At 31.6% G+C, this 25,568-nt stretch overlaps 3 protein-coding genes across 4 annotated transcripts in view; all 3 read left to right on the top strand.

Annotated features, from left to right (window-relative positions):
* Positions 1-19,830, top strand: part of LOC143193537 (putative sulfoacetate transporter SauU) — a 67,113-nt gene extending 47,283 nt beyond the window's left edge. For both annotated transcript variants that reach the window (XM_076399801.1, XM_076399802.1), the window contains exons 4-9: positions 10,036-10,256; positions 10,314-10,509; positions 12,183-12,310; positions 18,211-18,423; positions 18,485-18,682; positions 18,740-19,830. In XM_076399801.1, the coding sequence (XP_076255916.1) occupies positions 10,036-10,256; positions 10,314-10,509; positions 12,183-12,310; positions 18,211-18,423; positions 18,485-18,682; positions 18,740-18,924 (1,141 nt within the window). In that variant the 3' untranslated portion in view covers positions 18,925-19,830. The remainder of the gene's footprint in view (positions 1-10,035; positions 10,257-10,313; positions 10,510-12,182; positions 12,311-18,210; positions 18,424-18,484; positions 18,683-18,739) is intronic.
* Positions 19,831-20,004: 174 nt separating this feature from the next.
* On the top strand, positions 20,005-21,118 carry LOC143193536 (uncharacterized). Its single transcript, XM_076399800.1, has 3 exons — positions 20,005-20,113; positions 20,167-20,298; positions 20,350-21,118. The coding sequence occupies exons 1-3, from the start codon at positions 20,079-20,081 to the stop codon at positions 20,864-20,866; spliced, it is 684 nt and encodes a 227-aa protein (XP_076255915.1). The 5' UTR covers positions 20,005-20,078; the 3' UTR covers positions 20,867-21,118.
* Positions 21,119-22,216: 1,098 nt separating this feature from the next.
* LOC143193534 (protein takeout) lies at positions 22,217-24,404 on the top strand. Its single transcript, XM_076399798.1, has 5 exons — positions 22,217-22,375; positions 22,732-22,824; positions 22,881-23,031; positions 23,102-23,241; positions 23,978-24,404. Exons 1-5 carry the CDS (start codon positions 22,306-22,308, stop codon positions 24,277-24,279), a joined length of 756 nt encoding a protein of 251 aa, XP_076255913.1. The 5' UTR covers positions 22,217-22,305; the 3' UTR covers positions 24,280-24,404.
* Positions 24,405-25,568: the final 1,164 nt, after the last annotated feature.

Raw genomic sequence — 25,568 nt, 5'->3', positions numbered from 1 at the left:
CTCGACAGCGGCAACTCGTTATTTAAGGATAATTTAGATTTTATTCCAAATAATCAGTACATTTTTTGTATTTTAGTTCTAGTTATATATAGAAAAATATAAAAATAAAAATGTGTGAAGGTATAATTTGTTAATTATTTATTTAATAATACCAACGTTTGGTACGAAATAAAATATAAGAATATAAGACCAAAAACAACTCAGTCTACAAAAAATCCAGTTTTCCAAAGCATCGAAAAAAACATAAATATACGACCCTTGAGAATTGGGTATATGATTAAAGTCGAATTTCTAATATGCAATTAAGTACATAATCAATTAATCAATGGAGAAGGGATTTATATAAGATCTAAGAAGATATACTATGTATGTCGCTTATAATTGTCCGATTTTTGAACCTGATTTCACTAGTCATAGGTATTCAATATTATTATTTGGTACATATATAATTTTATTTGAAAAATCAATGATCAAAAATCAAATAATGATCAAAAATCAAATCATCAATGAAATGTTGCTTCAAAAGTATAAAAGAAAGAGTTTTCTGCATCGAATAGTAATGCATAATGAAGATTGGATTTATTTCGAAAATCCCAAGTGAAAAATGATTGCAATTCAAACAATTGATTGTTGAAATCTGAAGAGAAAGAGAGTTAATACTGATCACTACCGACAACAAATAATCAATTTTAATAGTGCCTTGATCGAAAAAGTCCTACTCACCATCACACCCGCCGTACTCTCCAGGCCTGGTTCCATATGACAACCACTTCTTCCCATCGATGGTGCTCACGCCTACAGAGCAGGACTTTGTTGATTTCGAAGAAGTTAAAAAATGGCTCGATGAAAGGTTTAGATCAAAGTAGTTTTTTTTTGAATTGGCATCCATATATTTCCTCAAGAGATGGACAAAATGCATAGAATCAAATGGCCAATAATTTGAATAAATTGATATTAACTACCCATTTTAAGTAACATGTTTCCTTTACTTTGTATTCTAGTTACCTTTTCTGGTACAGCTAAAGAAACAGCGAACAACTCAACATTTAGAAACGCAAATTATGACATTAAAATAATTAATCAAAAAAAGTACTGTTGGGAACTACCGACTGAATTCAACTATCGACTGTTTAGTAATTTACTACTCTTTACTATCGACTGTTTCAGTCGCTCTTTTTTGGTTCGACTGATTTTATTACTTTTTACCAGTGACTGTTTCAGTCGACTGTTTTCAGTCGCTATTTTCAGATCGACTGATTTTGTTACTATTTACTATCGACTGTTTCAGTCGTGTCGTGTAGTTTCATTCGACTTATTTTTAACGTTCTGGCTCTGTCGTCCTAGCCACAACCTTGACAATAATGTACCCAATTTATGCTTACATAGATTCATATGTAATATATATAGTTTTATGACTTTTATGGTAGCTAATAGCAGCATTTTGGAACGATATTTTTTAAGATTGTTAATGTAATAGGGTAAATATATTAAAATTGTGAATGATAAATATGTTTAATTATTATTTAGTATTTATGGTTATTGTACATCTTTAGTTTTTAGGTTTTGTTTAAGTTCTATTATACTGTCTATATTTATTATAGTATATTATTTGGAAATATCAATTAATATATTAAAATACGATAAAACATTGGTGGGGTATAATTCAATACCATCGAAAAATTCCATTCCTTTTTACAGATCCACAGAAAATTCATATATAAAAGTAATTCTACTTTGTTTAACATGAAATTATTAATTACATGTTAATAGTATTCAGTAATTATTTTTTCCTTTTCTTTTTTAAAGTTAGTACGTGAAGGAATATGTACATCTCCATCTCGCTTATACTACCGTTTGAAAATATAATAACACATAAAATTAACTGTTCCAAGCAATTATGTGCAAAAACGTACGTATGACTGAAAATAGTAATTACTAATCTCTAATTACTAATACTATTACTATACTATTAAATAATAATTACTAATTACAATTTTCAGCCGTCAGTTTTTCCACTATCGAGTGTTTTGACTGTTTTGCAACTATCGACTCTTTCGACTGTTTTCAGTCGATAGTTCCCAACGCTACAAGAAACATTTATATATATTGAGACATATGGGTAATAAAAATACATAACAAGGCATTTAATAGACATACATAAATACAGAACCTTTACACTACGTCTGGTACTACAGTCGTTGCATAATTGCATAATATTTTTCCATCTATTTTTAAGTGTCTTACCTCAATTAACTTACATAAAAGCTATATAGCCGAGCCGTATGCAACTGAACTCAGGCGGAAATAAAGAACAAACGTCCATTGCCTGGAGCCCGGAGAGGAAAAAATCCGATGCTCAACTATTTATTAATGAGGTAGTTAGTCGAGACCAAGCGGGCAAAAAAATAATAATATGTTGCTAGGTAGAAATCGGTAATCGGCAGCTGATGGATTTCTGGGAAATCGATTTTATTTTAAGAAACGGCGGCGAAATTACGAAACCTACCTCGAGATCGGTCGTTGTTCTTCATTCGCGCGGGTTTCGTTCAAGGCCATCTCGAGGTCAGTCGAGGCACAATGTTATGCAAGCTTATCGGTTTCTTCGGTGGTAAAGAAATCATTTCTTCACAGATTGTCCGATGAACTAAGACCAGAACAGTCATCAGTTAATAAGAGAAACATGAGGAATATTGTATATGGTATATCTTTTGTTGACAATGTTACTTTTATTATTCAACATATTACCCACACACATATAGATAAAAAGGAATTTCGCGTGTTGATAAAATATTGCTTTTTGAAGGAAACAAAAACATTTGAAACAAAAACTTGGCTTGAAGCCGAGTTTCCGGATACTGCCACAAAAAAATCAATCATCAAGGATTGGTGTGCTAAGTTTAGACGTGGTGAAATGAGCACCGAAGACGGTAAACGCAGTGGATGCCCAAAAGAGGTTGTTACCGACGAAAACATTTAAAAAATCCACAAAATGATTTTGATAATCAAGCTTAATAAACCTGAGTTTTTGCGTCGATATGTGACAATGGATGAAACATGGCTCCGTCAATTCACTCCAAAGTCCAATCGACAGTCATCCGAGTGCACACGATGAACCCGCTCCAAAGTGTGGGAAAACACACACAGACAACAGTCGGCTGGCAAGGTCATGGCGTCTGTATTTTGGGATGCGCATGAAATAATTTTCATTGACTACCTTGAAAAGGGAAGAACCATCAACAGCGACTATTAAATAACGTTATTGAACCGTTTGAAGTGCGAAATCGCCGAAAAACGGCCGCATTTGAAGAAAAAGAAAGTACTACTTCACCAAGACAATGAACCGTGTCTCAAGTCAGTGAAAACGTTGGCAATAATCCATGAGTTGGGCTTTGAATTGTTTCCTCATCCACCGTATTCTCCAGATCTGGCCCCCAGTGACTATTTCCTGTTCTCAGATCTCAAAAGAATGTTCGCTAGGGAGAAATTTTCGTGAAATGAAGAGGTGATCGCCGAATGAGTCGAATGATGAGGCATATTTTGAAGTAAAGGACAAATTGTACTACAAAAATGGTATCGAAAAGTTGGATGGTCGCTATAATCAGTGTATCACAGTTGAAGGGAATTATGTTGAATAAAAAAACTAATTTTGCCAAAATTGTGTTTTACTATGGTAGGCCGGGGACTTTCAATTTACCTATTATATATAAGTTATAATAATTTGTAAGTTAGGGTTGTGTTTAGTTATATTTACATTGAACTCTTATCCAAATCACCTATGAGTTCTAGGTGCGTTTTTATTTAATTCTATCCCCTGGTGGCCTAATCCACCTAGTTAACAATTGTATATGCAAGTAATATATTTTACTTTCATTAGAGAGTATATTTACCCTTTACTTTCAGTTCTTATGTCCTTCGATGCAGTGTTTCCCTGTAAAGACATTTTGATATCACTGTATTTCTCCTTAGATTGTTCTGCCAATACCTGCATATATCTTTTTTGATAAAACTAGTGTTAATCACTGGTAATCAATATACAATATAAATCAAGTATGCTAATATGCCTTTGTTCTTCACTGAATAGCTTAATAAACTTTTAACTGAAGCTACTACTTTAACTTTATTTTTCTTCTAGTAAAATTTATAAGCTTTTTATACTCCATAAATGTACAATAATGTCTGCAATACTGTCAGTGCCTATTCCTTAACCTTGTATGATAATCTAATAAACATTCTGATGTAGATTATAGAATTACGCATGCTATTGCAGTCATTCGTCAACACTATTGTGTTATGGGTAGAGGCGACAATCGATGTAACGATATTTTATATAATATCGAAATAGATACGTTTTCACACCAACAAGGATTTCACCCAAAATTCTTTTTACAACTTGGGCAGACTTCCCCAAAAATGTTCGAAATTCTCCTTCTTTTTTGTCCACTGAAATTATCTTAATTTTCACTGAAAAAAAAGTAATGCTTAGTGGAAAGAAATTTTTAAAAATTCGATACTCTATTTCAAAAACTCTAGGTTTTAGTATCTATATTTTCATTTTAAGAAAATGACACTGGATAGCCGAAATCTGACATTTCTCTCAATTTTAGTTTAAATCAAAATGATCAAAAAGATGTAAAAACAAAAATTGGTCTTAGTTATTGCCATCTTGTTTTTTAAATTTTTTTATCACTATAATACTCTAATTACATAATATAATTACTAATACATATACTAATAAAGTCTTTTCTGCAGTTATCTTTCTTAACTGTTAGTTTTCCATTTTCCAGATTTTTATCATTTTTGACAATTTATAATTTATAATTGCTGAGCTTAATTTTATTATCTTTCTTATATTCTACCGTTTTCATTTATCATGTTGTCACCTTCGTCATCTTAACCTCATAAGGGATTTTCCACATAGCTTTTCTTTAAAAAAACACCATATTTCTAAATAACTACGCCCCATTTGTATCATTCATATCATCGAGGATTAATGTACATAAACTCAGTACACATTTATACCAATCCTCACTAACATCATATCCTGATTTTAATGTTGCCTATAATAAATATTTAAAAAATTCTCAAATACACTAGACCTAATTCAATTTATATCAACAACAAGTGTAAAATCCTACTTTATTAGAAACAAATCGACATTTTTTCGATTGGTTAATATTCCTTCTCCACCGTAAGTACTAAAATAATCTTTTCTAAATCATTTAAAGAAATCTAAATCATTAATTACCACTCATTCGTTCTTCTTTATCATCTTTGGTATTAACAAATTATATATATTTGTAAAAGATAAATCCTAATGATCAAACATCGAAACTAACGTTTGATTTTAGCAATGCTTTGTACTTTTTACTTTCCTTTTTTTCTTTAACAAACTCTTTGCCTTGGCCATGCATATTCACCACGCTTATCTCCACCATATTCTTTTCATAACATTACGATACGGTCATAGAATGTTGCCTGACCCCCAACCAAAAGAAATAACTGATTGTTTCGCTTTTTTAATCGCATTTTTTATCAGAGTGTGCGTTTTCCTGATTAGCTTTCGCGTTGCCACATGGTCTCACATTTTTTTCAAATAAATCCACGCGGTTTACCTTGAAAATTGCCCGATCTATATACTGACATATGTTCTCAAGAACGACGTTTTTCCTTCTCTCTAGTCATATATCATTCGCATTAAAAAATGGTTGTTTTGTGATAGACAGGCTACATATGATCTGAATAAAATGAAAACAATTGAACATTTACGTTGACATGAGGGTAACTTTATTTCCTATATTCGATTAAACCTTATCTTCTGCAACATATGCACCATAAAAATTTAACACCTTTTCACCTCTCCTTGTTTTGGTTTTGTATCGTTAAAAGCGCTTCTTCAGATTTCAAAAGCATGTTGCTTCAGTAATTTGTTTTTAATATGCGAGCATAAATCAATATTGTTAGGAACTTTTGAAAATATTCAGTCAGTTTTAAAAAAGTCAAAGATTTATTTCACATCTAAATCTTGTGTTTGTAATATTAAAAACATTGCTTCAGGTTTCGAAAAACGATGCTCTCGCAATGTGTTCTTAATATACGAAAATATTTAATACTATTTAACAAAATCAGGACTAAAATGAAAATAACTTATCAAGTTTGTTTGAACTATATTATAAGAAGTACCTTTTCCTTGAAGCAGTATAATAAAATGGGAAATCAACTATTATGCAACCATTACCAATTATAATAATAGATAATATAATATCAATATATACGACAATAACAACAAATTCTGTCTTTCACAATACTAAAGGCCTGAAACAAGTTTTAAAAAATGTATTCTAAACCAATAAAAATGTTATTATAGGTAATTAAGAAGAACCTGATTTTTCCCACAAAATGGCAAGTACCAAAAATATTTTTTAATTACCTGAAGTTTGAAAATTTGTTTGAAACATTGATCCCAAGCCACAACACAATTAGGCCTACCATCTTAGAAGCTATTATAAAAAATATTTGGTCTTATCCATTGCTGACATGAATGATTTTTTTAACGCGGTAAATTGGAAACACTAATTCCTTAAGCAAAATTCAAACCAGCGTCTATGTCAGTGCCAAACCATCTCTAAAGACAGTCGGATAATATTTTAATATAAAATTTCTAAACTTCCAGAAAATACAGACAAATGTTTCAACATTTTGAATGAAATCATTATATCAAACATTCACTAATGAAGACTAAAAATCAGCGATAAACAAACCTTGGTGTAATTTGCTCAAAAAAACGAATGAACTTCACCCATCACAAACTTACTTAATCCGTATTAAAAACTATTAAAATAATTATTCAAAAACTTTCTAATAAGTGAAAAACATTTAAATAAATTATAATAGAAATACTCAATTAATACTAATTTAACTCAATCTCAAAATATAAAAGACAACCCTGGTATCTATTACAGCTCGTAATATGTATCTGTTAAATCTTACAAATGAAGAATATAGATTAAACTATCAAGTCACCCGTGGAACCTTTCTAAAATTATAATGAAAAGGTGAGGAAAAGGGTTCAGGTAAAATTAAAATTTGGTAATAAATAATAGCTTAATAGTATCGATTTTCAACATGGGATATTAAATTGCATATTACATTATTCAGACAGACAGGCACAAGGGATATAAACACACTTTCACAAACGACCTTAGTTAATTAGACTGTGCAAGTAAAAAAAGTATATTACAGTAAGTATACAGCTATGATTCACAAAGGGTAGCAATTCGCATTGGTGATAGTAAAATCTTTTGTTAACAAAGTTTATACAACTATTTATTATTATATACTTGCGTATATTTTAATTAGCGATATCTGTCATGTAAAAAACTGTTTAATAAACTAACCTAACTATTAAGATCGATGTCTTTGATATTTCTCTACGTAATGTAATGGTTTTCTATAGAGTGTTTTGAATTAACCAGTGTATACAAACGCTAATCATCGAAAACTTAAAATTACATTTTCGACATTCATTATTTTTGTTGTCTGATATACGCCCAAAGCCCATCAAACACTTTTAGAAAAGTGGTGATGCTGCTCCATCGTATCCCAATTGTCGGCTTTGGTTCTAAAGTATTTAAAGTGATAACTTTAAAGTCCACGTTAAAGAAAAGGATGTAGAACCAGAAGAGCTCGAATACAATGAATTTCAAGAATTTCAATTACTGGATGATAGAATGAGTTTAAACTTTACTTACTATTAGAGATTACATATACATAATAGATTACACCTTATATTATCAAAATAACAGTCGTTTATATGTCACTTTATCCTTGATTCCTTTCTATACTAAACAACCAACAAACAATATTTTTAATCCTTGTTTTTTATAATTTTTTATATTTCCTCTGTAATAAAAATTTAACTTTCAGATTATATCACAATACATAACATTAGCATAATAAAATGCAATATAATAAACCTTAATAAGGCAAACGCATTCAAAACTATAGGTATTATTAAAATAACTATCAAGGATACGCAATAAAAAAGCATATTAGCGATATCTATAAACATACAATTATTCGTTTTTGTTTTAGTTCTTGGAAGAATCGATTTTTTTGAAGAAGTGTTATAGAGATAATTAAATAATAGTTTTTATCACCGGAATAATTTAGTGATAATGACCAGGAATTATTTTTTTCTAATTATAATTGTTACTAGAAAAAAATATTTTCATTACTAGATATTTGCATTTTATGTTCTATAAAAACAACAATAAATTTTATCTTCTAATTAGAGTTAATTTATCATCCTCATAAAGCTTAATTATTTTTATTATTCACTGTGTTTATTTATGATATTTACATATTAGGCAAAAAATTTCTTCAAACTATCTACACATATGTTGTGTACCACATAGGATGTCCCAATATTTAAGCAATATTTGAATTTCCTGACATTTGTATCGAAAAGTGTACCGTATAGGTTTCAATACTTGCTTGTATTTGAACAGTAATTTATTATAACAGCTCAATTGGAAAGTCCCCGGCCTGACACATAGATGACGCTATTAGAATTAAATCCATATGTGTTTAATTAGCCCTAACCCTCAAAAGATGCGTGTATAAATTTGACAGCTGTTGGAGCATTAGTTTGTGACTTATAGCATTTTGAGTGAAGCAACTTTTGCTATTGTGAAAAAAATTGATAAAAAGGAATTTCGCGTGTTGATAAAATATTGCTTTTTAAAGGGAAAATATACAGTTGAAGCAAAAACTTGGCTTGATGCCGAATTTCCGGATACTGCCCCAGGAAAATCAACCATCAAGGATTGGTATGCTAAGTTTAGACGTGGTGAAATGGGCACAGAAGACGGTGAATGCAGTGGACGCCCAAAATAGGTTGTTACCGACAAAAACATTTAGAAAATCCACAAAATGATTTTGAATGACCGTAGATTAAAACTGAATGGAATAGCAGACACTCCTAAAATATCAACTGAACGTGTACATCATATCATTCACGAATATTTGAGTATGAGAAAGCTCTGTGCAAAGTGGCAGCTGCGCGAGCTCACTTTTGACCAAAAACAACGACCAGTTGATGATTCGGAGCAGTGTTTGAAGATAATCAAGCGTAATTAACCCGAATTTTTAAGTCGATATATGACAATGGATGAAACATGGCTCCATCATTGCACTCCGAAGTTCAATCGACAGTGATCTGAGTGGACTGCACGCAACGAACCCGCTCCAAGCGTAGGAAAACGCAACAGTCTGCTGGCAAGGTTATGGCATCTGTATTTAGGGACGCACAAGGAATAATTTTCATTGACTAACGTGAAAAAGGAAGGACCATCATCAGCGACTATTACATAGCGTTAGAGGACCGTAAAAACGACCGCACCAGTGTCATCGGTAAAAACGATGGCAAAAATCCATGAATTAACCATCGGATTGCTTCCTCATCCACCGTATTCTCCAGATCTGCCCCCATCGACTATTTCCTGTTCTCAAATCTCAAAAGAATGCTAGCTGGGAAGAAATTTTCGTCGAATGAAGAGGTGATCGCCAAAACTGAGGCCTATGTTGAAACAAGGGACAAATCGTACCACAAAAATGCTATCGAAAAGTTGAAGGGTCGCTATAATCAGTGTACCACCCTCGGAGGGAATTATATTGAATAAAAAAAAAACAATTTTTCTAAAAAAATGTGTTTTACTATGATAAGCCGGGACTTTTCAATTGTCCTGTTATACTGATAATTGTGATTTTCTTCCAATTAACTAATACATTTTTCATATTTAGACTTTCTTCTTTCCTTATCTTTTTTACTTGGTCCTTTCAGTAAAATTTTACACCAAGATTAGTTGCAAGATACTTTCAAAGATTTATTGTTATTGGTGATTGTGCTATCTGGATATACGTGAACTGCACTTGCACAGATTTACATTCGTTAATTTTTATTTTCCAGGTTTGGGAACATTTATAACATACATATGCCCTTATCACTTAACTATAATATACTCATTACTATTTCAGAGTGAAGATGTTGGCTGTATGCACTCTGGTCTTCGCCATTGCTATAATAATAAGTGGAGGTGTGACCGAATACTGGCAGCTGGTGATTCTGAGAATGATCATGGCGGCTGGCGAATCCGGATGCAACCCACTCAGCACCGGGATACTGTCCGACATATTTCCGGAGGAAAAGCGAGCCTTGGTCATGTCAATCTTCAACTGGGGAATATATGGCGGTTATGGTAAGAGGTTTATCTCGTGTGATGTACTACTATAAAATAAACGACATCTTTCTCAAGGTATCGCATTCCCGGTGGGCAGATACGTGCCTCAAGCGAACGTTTTAGATTTAGGATGGAGAATATGCTATTATGCCGCGGGCATCATCGCTCTTATATTCGCCTTCTTAACTTGGTTCACTCTCAAGGAACCGGAAAGACAATCGATTGGTGAAGATGCCCAAGATAATTCAGATGCCAAAAAAGTTACCATATGGTAAGTCTCAATATTTACAGTGAGCGGCCAAATTATTAGGGACAATATTTAATGTTCTAGTTTAATTGAATTTCTGTAACAAATGATTATTTGGGGGTCTCATATATTTTTTATTTGCATATGTAATATATTGGAATTATATAAACCTTTGCTTCAAAATAGGCCTCAACTTCGGCGATCACCTCTTCATTCAACGAAAATTTCTTCCCAGTGAGCATGATCTGGAGAATACGGTGGGTGAGGAAGCAAGTCAAAGCCCAATTCATCGATTTTTTCCATCGTTTTCACTGACTTGTGACACGGTGAATTGTCTTGGTGAAGCAGCCCTTTCGTTTTCTTCAAATGCGGCCGTTTTTCAGCGATTTCGTCCTTCAAACGGTCAAATAACGCCATATAATAGTCGCTGTTGATGGTCCTTCCCTTTTCAAGGTAGTCAATGACAATTATTCCATACGCATTATGAAATACAGACGCCATAACCTTGCCAGCCGACTGTTGCGTTTTTCCACGCTATGAAGCGTGTTCATCATGCGCAGTCCACTCGGATAACTGTCGATTGGACATCAGAGTGAAATGATGGAGCCATGTTTCATCCATTGTTACATATCGACGCAAAAACTCGGGTTTTTCATTTTATAATTTTCTGAATATGATGAATTATATGCCTGAAAATATGAATTCGCGGCACGTATTGCTTTTCTTGTTTCCTCAATAGAAAACGCCGTTGAAAGTCGTTGCTAGCTGACACTTATGGTAAGCATATTAAACACTTCAACACTTAAATATAAAATATAAAAATGTTTTTGACATTATTCACAAATTGATGAATTATCCTTTACTGCGTACTATTTATAAACATAATATAAACAGTATTAGAACCAGTAAACTACAAGCAACAACATTTTTAACATTACGAAATAGAGTTCTTAGTAGTAAGAGAGAGTTGATCAAAATTGTACTTTCAGAATAAATTATTTTTATTGGTTTTCTAGAATCCTAAATTTACACATTTATGTCTGGAATGTTATTTGACAGAATAAACAAAAGCGCTACCATAAAATTCATTGAATTTTTTATCAAAATTGAGGTCTAAATTAAACGCAAAAAGTGTTTATTGATTTTAAACTGATTTGTTAGGATTCTTTGTTTATCTTGTTACTTGATCTATTTTATTTTGAGGTATTTAATTTGTTTAAATTTGTTGAAAATCCATTTTAGTGTGAAATAATTTTTTATTAAGATGGCTAGCCCACAATACATTAGATTAGCAATTATATAGCCCCAAATATTCTACATGTTGAGGCTATATAAACGTCACCAATAAGGATACACCATTAAAAGTTATAACAGGACCATTATAGCATTAACAGCATCAACTATAAAAGAAACACAAATAAAAATTCAGCAAAATATGGACAAAACTATTTTAAAAAATAAAAAATAGCAAATCAAGAATCAAGATGACTAGGAAATATAGTAATAATGATGGATAAGAATTTTATTTAATTAATTATTATTATATTATGAGATATATTTAAAATTAGAAGAACTAGAGGGAGATAAAAATGGGTAAAAAAGTAAATTATACCTTGCGAAGATTCATATATGACATATTCATAAAAACAATGCGATAAATTTTACAATCTCTATAATATATGTAATAATAATTTCAGGACTATTGTGTCGGATCCAAGGATCATCATGTTGTGCTTGGCAGCCTCCATCAGACATTGCGGAGGAATGTGCTTCGCCTACAATTGCGATTTATATTACCAGCAGTATTTTCCAGATTATGATTTAGGTTAGTATTAGCATAACACGTAACCGAACCTTAACATTGTACTAGAATTGAAAGAAACATTTTTTTATCTTACTAATAATTACACATACATATTGAAAATTAATTGAATTCAGTGTTTTATCATCAAATACGTTTTTTTAATTTATCTGTTTTTCTATTAAATGCACCTCACTACACTACCCTGAGCAAGATAAAATGGTATGATTATATGGTATGCCTCCTTGTGGTTTTTTTGATTGCCTGAGTGATCATGTTTCCTATCTTATCAAAAAACTACTCACCAGTTTTATACATGTCATATTTTATCTCTGATAGAGCTAACATCAAGCTGATCTTGATTCCTCACCCCCTTAGTATAAGGACGGTCTCTTTTCTGTGAATTTAAGATTATATTTTTCGTTTTTGAGATATTTCAGTGACTGCCCACTCTAATATTCAGTGCAGCTGCAACACGCTAAAAATATGTTCAATAAAAACAGAAAATGAATAATTAACTGTAGGGATGCCGAAAAAATATCGATACATCGATATCTTTTTTTATACCAATAGTTTTGGAAGCCGATAAATTTCGAAAACGATATATCGATATTTTTTAAAATATCGATATATCCTTATAGAACTTGCCTCTTTCTCTTTCTAAATAGAATAAAGTAAGAGGGAAAATATTGTCCGACCCTAAAACGAATTTAGAATTTGCGACAGGCACATATTGATGACGTGAGTTCACTGCTGTTTTGAATAGAGTAGAGATTCTCTCCAATGTGCACAGATGATTAAAAATCGAAATTGTTTAAGTATTATGCATATTACAGTTTCACTATTCGCCCCAAAAGTCACCGATACTGATCAAAAAGAGTACGACATAAAAATTATAGTATTGTTCATTATCAATCTATTCCCTCTGCCAAATAGTTAACAAGCAATATTATTTGAGCATATCGTATATTATAGCTTCACTATTTATATCAAGACTCTGCAGTTATAGACCAATAACACACGCGTTGTATTTGAGTGCTTCGAAGACAATAAAACCAAATCTAAGACATGTAATCCATTTCAAAAACTAAACTGAACTGAATATTTTAATCGATAATTTTTTTAAGTGAGCTAAAGGAGGCTTGAGTCTTTATTTTCAGTTTATAGATTAATTTTTTATAAGTAGGTTTCATGCGTTGTTCTTCTTTTTTTGCTAACGATCCTTGAGTCATTTCTAAACAATCGACAATATGTTCAGTTTTTCGCTGTCTTCCTTTTTCTTGTTTTCGATCTAAAAAAACATTTGATTATATTACAATATAAAGAGGATGTCAAGTAAATTAATAACAGAACATAATAAAGCAAACAAATTAAGAATATTATTAAAACAGCTATCAAGTATACATACTCAAAAAAATATTAATAACTACAGACATACGGCGGTTTTTTTTAATAATTCTAAGAAGAATTGCGCTGTATTTGTTAATAACGAAGCGAAGAGATAGCAAATCATCCAGTTTATTTAGGAGATTTTTTTTTCGGGAATTCATTATAATATAAAGAAATTTCGCTAGGTATATGGATTATCAGGTGCTATTTATTAGATAAATTACTATAATTTGGCTATATTTTATTTACTGAACTAATGTAAAGAAATATACAGTAGGGACTAATTTTTTTTTCTTATTATTAATCTCTTAGAACGTCAATCTACACGTGGGCAATAAGTATTATTATATTATTTCCGTAATATAACCATCCTGACATATAGACCTGCTGTAGAACTTATAATCTAAATCTTATTCTAGATACTATTCTAACTTATTTTAAACTCTATCCTAACTTATTCTAGAGATTATTAAATCTAACTCTATGTGTCTATTAATCAGTTTATATGGTAGCCTACGCAATTCACTATCATCGTGCACATTTAACTGTTTGGCGAGTGCATTGGGATGCACTAATATTCTTTCAGAGTACTTCGCACTAACACTTTCTAAGTTTAAGAGAATGTAGCGCTGAATCAGTTTGTTGGACACGTAATATGGAGCATCGACGATGACTCGCAACACTTTATTCTGGAACTTCTATTCACAGTTAAATACCATAATAGCCTAAGTCTAAATAGGCCTAAGTATTGACCATATCAGCCAATAAATTTGGTTTAGTTTAAGACCAAGCTGTTTGCGTTTTCCCACTATATATTTTTTCCATGTCAAACGCCGATCAAAATGCATTCCTAGATATTTAACGTTGTCTTCTTGCGGAAGCTCATGATTATTCAATTTTACCGAGGGATATGTTCTTCTACAAAGGATGAATGTCACATGGGTAGATTTTGTCTCATTTCCTTTGATACTCCACGTTTTCAACCACAATTCGACTTTGTTAAGATGAAGTTGGAGGTTTCTTGTGACTGATATTGGATCCTTGATCTTCGTGTGATGATAAAACCGCTATATCGTCAGCATATGTTGCAACAATAGTTTTGTTTCTTGAGGTCGGTAGGTCAGCTGTATACAACAGATATAACAATGGTCCAAGAACACTGCGGAACACCCGAATATATCGAGTGTAGCTCAGTGTAATTCGTCACCCTGCTTGACAATAAAATATCTGTCTGTGAGGTATTATTTCAGCAGTTGAAATAAAAAGGCGATTAATTTTTTTAAAATGCAGTATGAAGATTATATGAATACTACTTATAACAGTGGTGATTTTGATACCGAACATAAAGAACGTTCTGCACAGGCAAAAAAAGGTAAACAATAATTTGAAGGCATTACTCACTGATGACTCACGTTTCATGTAAAACGCAAGAAGAATATACAGAATTGTTGGGAATAACACAAGAAGTCATTTTCAATTGCTTGAAGAACATTGGAATGATCCAAAACCTTGAATATTTTGTGCCGTATGAATTGAAGGCAATATACATGGAAAGGCATTTGATCATGTGTGAAATGCTGTTTCAAAGGCAAAATCGGATTTTTTGCGCCGTATTGTTGCTGTTGATGAAGAGTGGATGCATTACGATAAACCCAAGTGAAAAAAAAATCTGGTGCCCATCAACATCAACAGCAAAGCCATGACTCGAAGCAAATACTCTGTATTTGGTGGGATCGACTTGTTGTGGTATACTATGAGCTACTAAAACCAAATGAAACCATTCCTGATTAGATTGCCTGAAAGATGGGAAAATGTAGCGGCTATCGATGGACAGTACTTTGAATAAAATACATCCCACCGATTTTTCACTATAAAATTTTATATCAAAAAAAACCTTTATCACTAAATTATAGCCCTAATATAAATATGAAATCACGAAATATAGAGGAATTAGAAGTGTATCTCCCACGTATTGCCTGTGAACAAGTTTAGCGTTCATTTGCCACCAGAGGGCGCGACTGACAATATGAATAGCGAAAAATTTAAAATATTTTATTAATAATAATAGCAGTAATAAAAATAATAAAAATAAATATGCACTAAAAGTTTAAAAATACAATTTATTTAAATATATGTAAAATTTACATTGAAATTATTATAAATGTTCTATGTTTAATGACAATATATTATACTAACAATGCATTAAGACGTAATATAACAGATTTAACACAAAACTTATACTTTTAAATATACAAATTTTAATAAACTATTGAATATGGAACATTTTATATTATCTTAAATATAACATCCATATCAGATGTGTTATATTTAGATGTTGTAATAAAAAATGTTTCATTTTTGCCTCTTGCTATTCTTTTCACTTTTCTCATGCACCAAAACAAACAACACCTAACTATTATCTCGTTGAGAATACTCAATGCTCATACAATTGCTAAAAGCCAATTCTGACATAGAGCAGGATCCCTAAGGAAGCTGTGCATTCTATTTGTAACAGTACTACACCCTGGGACGCAACACATGAGATCTCTTCAGATGTAAACAAATCATTTTAACTAAAAAAGAACCATAAAAACACAGTTAACAAAATAATAATATGTAACACGCAAGTTTATAAGTTTATTAAGTTTGCCTTGTCCGCCATCTTGAGAGTCGCTTTCAACAAAAGCTTTGTCGAAAAAAATTAAACCGAAAATCATAATCAATAATCAATAAATCAAATTATTTCTATAGGAAGTATATAATTACCAAAAAAGTCCAAAATATCCAGTAACTTCTTGATTATTTCCATCAAATTTAAACAGATGTAACAAGTCAATTGAAAAATCCCTGGCCTGACACATAGATGGCGCTACTCGAATTAAATCCATATATTTTTTAGTTAGCCCTAACCCTCAAAAGATGCATGTATAAATTTCACAGCTGTCGGATCATTAGTTTGTGAATTATAGCAATTTGAGTGAAGCAACTTTTGTTATTGTGAAAAAAATGGATAAAAAGGAATTTCGCGTGTTTATAAAATATTGCCTTTTAAAGGGAAAAATACAGTTGAAGCAAAATTAAGATTTGGTGCCGAGTTTCCGAATACTGCTCCAGGAAAATCAACCATCAACTATTGGTATGCTAAGTTTAGACGTGGCGAAATGAGCACCGAAGACGGTGAACACAGTAGATGCCCAAAAGAGGTTGTTACCGACGAAAACATTTTAAAAAATCCACAAAATGATTTTGAATGATCCTAAATTGAAATTGAACTAAATAGCAGACACTTGAAAGATATTAACTGAAAGTGTACATCAAATCATTTACGAGTATTTGGGTATGAGAAAGCTCTATGCAAAGTGGATGCCGCGCGAGCTTACTTTTTACCAAAAACAACGACGAGTTAATGATTCGGAACAGTGTTTGAAAATGATCAAGCGTAATAAACCCGAGTTTTTGCGTCGATATGTGACAATAGATAAAACATGGCTCTATCATTTCACTCCGAAGTCCAATTGACAGTCATCCGAGTGTACATCATATCATTCTCAAGTATTTGGGTATGAGAATGCTCTATGCAAAGTGGGTGCCGCACGAGCTAACTACTGAACAAAAACAACGAGTTGATGATTCGGAGCAGTGTTTGAAAATGATCAAGCGTAATAAACCCGAGTTTTTGCGTCGATACGTGACAATGAATTAAACATGGCTCCATTATTTCACTCCGAAGTCCAACTGACAGTCATCCGAGTGGACTGCACACGATGAACCCGCTCCAAAATGTGGGAAAACATAACAGTCAGCTGGCAAGGTTATGGCGTCTGTATTTTAGTATGCGCATGGAATTCTTTTTATTGACTACCTTGAAAAAGCAAGTACCATCAACAGCAACTATTACATAGCGTTATTGGACCATATTGAAATCGCCGAAAAACGGCCGCATTTGAAGATAACGAAAGTGCTGCTTCACCAAGACAATGCACCGTGTCACAAATCAGTGAAAACGATGGAAAAAACCATGAATTGGGCTTCCAATTGCTTCCACATCCACCATATTCTCCAGATCTGGTCCCCAGCGACTATTTCATGTTCTGAGATCTCAAAAGAATGCTCGCTGGAAAGAAATTTTCGTCTATTGAAGAGTGATCGCCGAAACTGAGGCCTATTTTGAAACAAAGGACAAATCGTACTACAAAAATGGTGTCGAAAAGTTGGTCGCTATAATCAGTGTATCACCCTTGAAGGGAATTATGTTGAACAAAAAAACTAATTTTGCAAAAATAAAATTGTTTTACTATGGTAGGCCGGGGACTTTTCATTTACGCCTTCCTATTTTCAATAATAACCTTCTGAAAGCAGTCAAAGTGTCAAATTTCAGCTTTGCTATCAAATTTGTACCTTTAGCCAACTAGCGGCAAATTAACAAACTAAAACACAGTTACGGCCAATCTAAAATACCCTTTTGAATTCTCAATATTTTTTATATGAAATGTTTTAGTCAAATATCTTTTCACAGTAAAATATATACTTTACAGGTTGGTGGCTTTTTGCTGTGACCATTGTTATTGGAAGTATCGGTGTGGTTGCTGGAGGAGTACTATCAGATAAATTTGTAGCGAAAATGGGAATCAGATCGAGAGTCGTGGTACTAGCTGCTAGTCAAATCCTTGCCACCCCAGTCGCTTTTGGCAGTGTATATTGCGAACCTGTGGGAGCCATGATAACACTGGGTATATCGTACTTTTTCGGTGAGTAAAATCCCCCTTAAAACAAAAACAAATTTACCTAAATTATTATAAAAATTTGTAGCCGAAATGTGGTTCGGAATCTTGTTCGCCATCTTGGTGGAAATTGTCCCCCTCCGTCTCCGATCGACCACGGTGGGGATATTTTTGTTCGTCATGAACAACATCGGTGGGAACCTACCCATAGCCGTTGAACCCGTGTCCAAAGCCATTGGGTACAGAGAGAGTCTCTATATATTCTACGTCGGAGCCTACGGAATCAGTAAGTGACTCAAAACAGCACTCAAAACTAAACGTATAACACGTATTCCTTTCGCAGGTTCTATCATGTTTCTCTTCACCGTGTTTATCATGCCTGGTGCTCCGGAATCACCCTCGCCGCCTGTGAAAGAACTATCTGGTCACGACAACGTTGTGTACACCCACGACGAGACAAATCTACCGACCATCACGTCTCTAGTAAGAAACACCAAAAAAAATCTAAACGAGAACAGTAGACTGTAAATATTAAACGAAACTTAGATTATGTTAGAACAATTAGTTATCTCGTCCTGTTGTACCAAAAACCTGATAACTATTGGTATTTTTAGAAATTCTTAGGGCTTTAAGTAAAGATAGGTTAAGTTAGAAATAATGGATCATCCAATACAATCTTAAAAATTACGTTGAATGCGTAGTTTTCAATTTTACCGACCGAATGTTCTCTAGCGATGCAATAATAATTGCAAACTAATGTATAGTTTAAAACAATTGCTCAACACTCAAGTGGTTTTTTCTTTTATATAGTAAAAAATAAAATACTAAGTTGTTGATTTATTTCATATATCTTTTTGTAATAACAAAAGATTATACGCTTATACAGTATATAATTCTCCAAGATAACCAAGTTAACACGTAAATTCAAACAAACAAATGTTATTATATATACTCCTTAACGTCTAAAATATTTTTCTATTTCTAATTTATTGAAGCTTCCTATGAATTTTAATACAACATTAATTCTAGACAAATTAGATATTTAAACTGACCATTGACAATAATTGTATGTATATAACAGATAGATGTATATAAATAATTAACTTCAACTTTAACAAAAACCAAAATTAACGAGTACTTACCCAAAAAATATTTCTTGCCAAACAAAAGTACAAATAAATAATTAATTAAATAATTAAATAATTGTATGTTAACCAATCAGTACCAATTATTATTTTATTAAATTTGTCGGAAATAAATGTTGTGATATAAAAATAAATAAACGAGATTAGGCATATCTAAAAATCAAAAAAGGGAAACTATCAACAATAACAATAACATATATGTAAGTGACAACTGTAAATAAACATTTGTATTATAGGAATAAAAATTGTTAAAACCTCATAAGTTGAATAAAATACGTATTATTTAAAAGTGTTTTATTATGTTTAACCCTTATAGACCAATTGTAACATATCATACATATTTATATATAAGAATCATAAAATCCTGTGATTTACTATTTGAAAGAAACAAATATATCTGACATCTATTATGTAAAAACATAAGTATAAATTTCTAAATAATGTCAAAAGATGTCACAACATTACTAAAGTGTCAAAATCAGCTGTTAAGAAAGTTTCATTACGTTAATTGACGTCAAAATTTTCAATTGTAAACAAATGTCGGATTACTATAAATCCTTAATTTCCGATGAGTAAGTTTTTTTTAAAGCTTGTTAATCACAATGTCATGTTTCATTTTTTTCAGAGAGGTCATTAGAGAACTTATTAAAGAAAGTAAAAGAAGGGAAGGAAAACTTCCCACTGAGGTTACCAGACTAAGACCAAATTTAAACTTTTTTCAGCGAACTGTAAATAATTTAGTGTCAAACAACACAAGGTATGGTTTTTCAATTACCCTAAACTTTATAAAATTCTAGAAATATTTTAGGTTAGATAAAACTAAAGATGCACTTAAATCTGATTATGTTACTAAAGACGCCTCTACAAAAACTAGAAATAGCAAGACATATAGTTCTGGCAACCCTCCATTGCAGCAACAATTGAAATCAAAGAAGCTGTCTGAGCGGAAATTGTTTTTTGATAGTAAAATCAAATTTGTTAAACCAGCTGAGAGACTAACAAAGATAAATATACAGAGTAGTTTGTTTGATGTGAAATCAGGAATAAGCACTAAAGTACCTACTTCTACTGCCATTTGTGCTAATGATTTAGATAGTGAAATAAATAGTAAAAGTGCATTAACCTGTAAAACACTTTCGCCCAAACTAAAGAGCAATTTAACTATATTAGATAATGATACTGATATTATATCATTATCTAGTGATGATAGTTCTGTGGAATTCATAGCTGATTATCCACCAAAACAAGAGCATTCTCCAAAAGTTAAGAAACATGAGAAACATGATGATGATGGTTTTAAACATAAAAAGAGAAAAAAGGAATGATTGACAATTCTGGATAACTCTAGATCTATGGAATATTGTAAATAGAATTAAGAAATGTGTTCAATACAAATAGTTTTAGGATTATAAAATTGAATTGTTACTGAAGTTCGCAGTTCTTCATCATAAAAACAATTTTCTTAAAATTGTAGATTTATCAAAAAATATATATTAAAATTATAATTTTGTACATATATTGCTGATAAATTTTTTTCATACTATTATAAATACAATAAAGTGCGTTATGTTATGTAACCATTGTTGTTAACTATATAATTTTGTTTAAGACTCTCCATCGCAATATCATTGCAGTCGTCATAATATAAATAAAAGGTACATTTTGTTAGAAATAACCAGTGGCCAAGATGATTATTTTTTAAAGTTTAGTCAATTCCTGGAACAATTAAATGACAAGGTCGACAAAACGACTGTAATTTGGTACAGCAGAAAGCTTGTTATAATTGTCGGTTATCTGTAATTAGTTATTCAAATGAAGCATTATTTTACACAATAGTACTTAAAATGTGTCATTGTACAGGTAAATTATTTTTATTAATGAAATTAAGGTGTTTCCATTGATTCCATAATTTTAAGCTTTGTTATGTGCATTTGTTTTTAAGTTATGCAATGTATATAATCAAATGTTCTTTACTGCCCATTAATTGACAAACGAGATGTGAGGAACTAGACTGATCCAATGCTATATGTTTTAACATGGCTCTTATGATTTTATTTTTTAATTTTATATATGGTATTTATAAACATATAATACAATAATAGCAGGACAAAGTCTATAGTGAATATAACAGTAAAATTACATATCAACAATAATACAAAAGATATGAAGAAGTTCTGAAAGTATAAAAACAGACAGTATTACAAAATACAAGATTGAAAGAAGTTTTTAAAATACACAATACAAGTAAATATGGAATATACCGGATTACCAAAAATGTTCTGGGACGATATCGAAAATGTATTTGTGAATACTTTACAAAATATATGTGATATATAAATGTGAATTCATTTATCTCTGAAAGAAAAGGCACTACACATTTATCAATATGACTTTGACTGAATTCCTATATTACATTAAAATAACTCTTGAAATATTACAACTACGCCCTCTATGTATTAAGACTATTAAATGACATGTCAGTAACGTCTTATTTTTCAAGAATGGTTTTTAAGAAATGCAAAGTCTACGAACGAAAATAAAATATATCGTAACGAATGTTTTTATGAGCGCACTTTACTCTGGCATGGCCATACCTATAATTGCCATAAAATTGCTGTACCACAATAAAACAACACTTAGTAATTTAATTAAACATTTAAAAACCTTGTCCTAGCCGCTGAGTAAATGAGATATATAACGAAAAATCGCACTAGGTTCATACTTTATTTGCAGTGGAGCGTCTCAAAGAAGCGGAACGGAAAAAATGACTGGAATATATGGAACATATCTAATTCCTATTTTGTACATTTACGGCGTTTCTTCCGTACAATTACGTAAGTGATACTTATTATAATAAATTGATAAAAAAAACTGCAGTAAGTTTTTTATAGGTATAATAATTTTTAATTACAAATTTCTTTTTTATTTAGTATAATAATTATTTTATTAAAACTTATATTATAAGTGTATAGCCATTCAGTTTCCATTTATCTATGTATATAGCTACCCCAATAATATTCTACAATTTATTTTTTCAACATATTTGGTTGCCTATATACAAGATGAGTAAATTAAAATTAATTTAAGTTAAATAAGATAAAATATTTACATTTTTAGAGATTTTTGAATACGTTCTTTCATAATATAACTAATGTTAATATTCCACAATTAACAATATCATGATTTCCAGCAAAAGAAATTCAAAAATGTGACAGGACGGCACCTGATTTTAATGAGTGTATGATTAAAAGTATTAATGATGCTCTACAATTATTTAAAGGAGGTATATGATTTAAATCCTTAAAATTACCGGTATGTCATGACTTAATAATATTTTAGGGTCCAAAGAATTTGGATTTCCAGTCCTCTCGCCTTTTTATATAGAGAGACTCGAGATTAAAGGTGATCCAGGAAAATCGTTCACCCTTAATCAGAAATACGATAATCTTATAATGCACGGCATGACTGGATCGACGGTCTCATCATTTAAGTGAGTACTTAAGCCAAATATGTTTGTTTTTAAATGTGTTGCCCAATTTTTAATTCCAAAAAACTCATAGCTTAATTGATAATGAAAACCAATGTCTTTGGGAACTGGAGGTTCATACCGTGCAAACAAGAATGGAGGCTGACTACTCAATGTCCGGCCAGATTTTAATATTCCCTATCAATGGACATGGAAAATGTAATGTTACTATAAGTGAGTATTTTAGAGCTAACAATACTTTTATTACTTACCTACATTTATTTAAAAATTCGATTAAATTAAAACAAAGTAGAGATTGTTATGTAATACAAAAAATATGCCGTAATATTACGATATGATGTATGCATAAAATAGAACTGTAAAATAACTCGTTCAATAAAACAGCCGCTCACGTCATCGAAATTTATGTATGGCAGTATATTTGACGTCAACGATGACGCACATTGGCTATTTTATATTGAAAGGACCATAGGAAGAATTACGTGGAACTACTAAAGAGGTAACCACTAATAATTTGAGTTTTATTGCTATCTTGGGAAGATATAATAGGCTAGATTAGAACTTTTATTATTAATCCTTGGAATTAATTCGTAGAATAATGGTTTTAAGTGAAATAAAGTAAATGTTGGTTTTGCTAGTTGTTCTCATTTACTATTACTATTATTAGTTACATTTTTCATCAGAAAATTCTTAGTGTTTTTAAACCAATTCATATTGTGATCTTCGGAGATTTTTTGTTTGTGAACTTTTGAGAAAGTAATCACATTTGATTGTCTACAAATATTTTTGACTAGTTTTAAGACATTTGGACGACCACCAATGTGCTAGAACATAATTTTCTCTTATTAAAAACGAAATCTGGCAACACCGGAAAACATTGTTTGTAATTTGTTTTAGTCACATCCGTTATAGCTGATTTGACAACATTACGTTGTAATTTATTTTTTAGGTGGAATTGTTAACAAGCATCGGGCCGACTGCGAACATTATATGAAAAAAGGCAAACGCCACCTACGACTGAAGAACTACAGCATGGATATGTCCGCCAAGGAATGTCATTTCGATTTTCCCAACATGGTTCCCGGCAACGAACAGATTTCGAGGGAAGTCGAGAAGACGGTGAACGAGAACTCTCAGGAGGTCTTCCAAGACGTGAAGCACGGCTTCGAGGAGGTCCTGTCTAGACTGCACGAGAACGGGGCCAATAGCGTTTTTTCCAAAATACCCGAAGATGAACTGTTTCTGAAGTAGCTGTTCCAATACTATTCGAGATATAAAATTGTTTTAAATATATAGTAATAATAATAAATATATAATTTTACACCATGTAAATATATTGTACCAAAAATAATCAATAAAGCATATTTTTAAATATATTTACTTTTTGTAATATTTTAAAGTTTCTCCAACTAAGAGGGCTCCAATCCAAAGTCCTCAGTATTAAGCTAACCTACTGACCGGTGACCAACTTAGAAATCATCTCAGAAGACATCCGGTCTTACACAGCCTGGTTACTGGCGTGACTACTGGGACAATTTTGTGATTGTTTACAATTTGTGATTGTTCTAGATAAGAGTGTAAAATCGGAAAAGGAAAATGATCCCAGTCACGCCAGTAACCAGGCTGGGTAAGACCGGATGTCTTCTGGGAGGATTTTTAAGTTGGACACTCGTCAGTCGGTAGGCTTAATGCTGAGAACCGTGGCTCGGAGCCCACATTAAACTTTAGGTCCTGTCCAGATAAACCCATAGTTGGTAAAAAGGAGACTTTAAAATGTGTATAAAAAAGATATTGTAAATAAATAAATAATAAAAGTTACTGGAAGTTAAATCGGGTAAATACGATGGATATTGAAAAAAATCCCAAGAAACAGTAATAATCACATTTCAGACCAATTTCACTGTTGTTTTAGCTACAATATGAATCAAGCTAGAAAATAAGGATTGTAACCAAAAAGACTAAGGACTTTCTCAGAATACTGTTCGTACAAAATTGAAAATACTCTGTAATTCATTCATTCGAATATGTAATGTAAAATACGTGTTTTCTTTCTTCAATAACATTTCCTGAAATTATATATAATTGTCCTTTAAAATGAAAATAATATAGTCTACTCAAAGTTTTTTTGTACTTAAGGCATCAAGATGTTTAATGTATTGCCTGTCGCAATTTATAAATTCGTTTCAGAATCAGACAGTATTTTCCTTCCCATTTTATTCTAGTTAAAAAGAGACTTAATGCTGTCTCATTAGTTCGAACGCGTGTCAGACGTATGCAAAATCCTTAAAAGCAATAGTGATAAGAGGTTATAACCTTAATATATTGTAATTATTGTAGCTGTATAATTAACTGTAGTTTTTATAAGTACTATAATGTTTAAATAAATTATATTTGATAACACTTTTCTTCCTTTATTTTATTTAGATTAGAATTTTGTTGTTAACTGAACTAAAACTCAGGCTTGATGCAGCAACATTGCTACGTTTTGACGCCAAAATTTAGATGACGTGGATACAAAATAACTTTGAATAGACTATTTT

The sequence above is a fragment of the Rhynchophorus ferrugineus genome, unplaced genomic scaffold, assembly GCF_030347505.1.
Source record: "Rhynchophorus ferrugineus isolate W39M unplaced genomic scaffold, kcgeb_rfMv2 rfM3, whole genome shotgun sequence".
Classification (NCBI taxonomy): domain Eukaryota; kingdom Metazoa; phylum Arthropoda; class Insecta; order Coleoptera; family Curculionidae; genus Rhynchophorus; species Rhynchophorus ferrugineus.
Note: the sequence above shows the minus strand (reverse complement) of the source record. Positions and strands in the feature narration are given on the sequence as shown.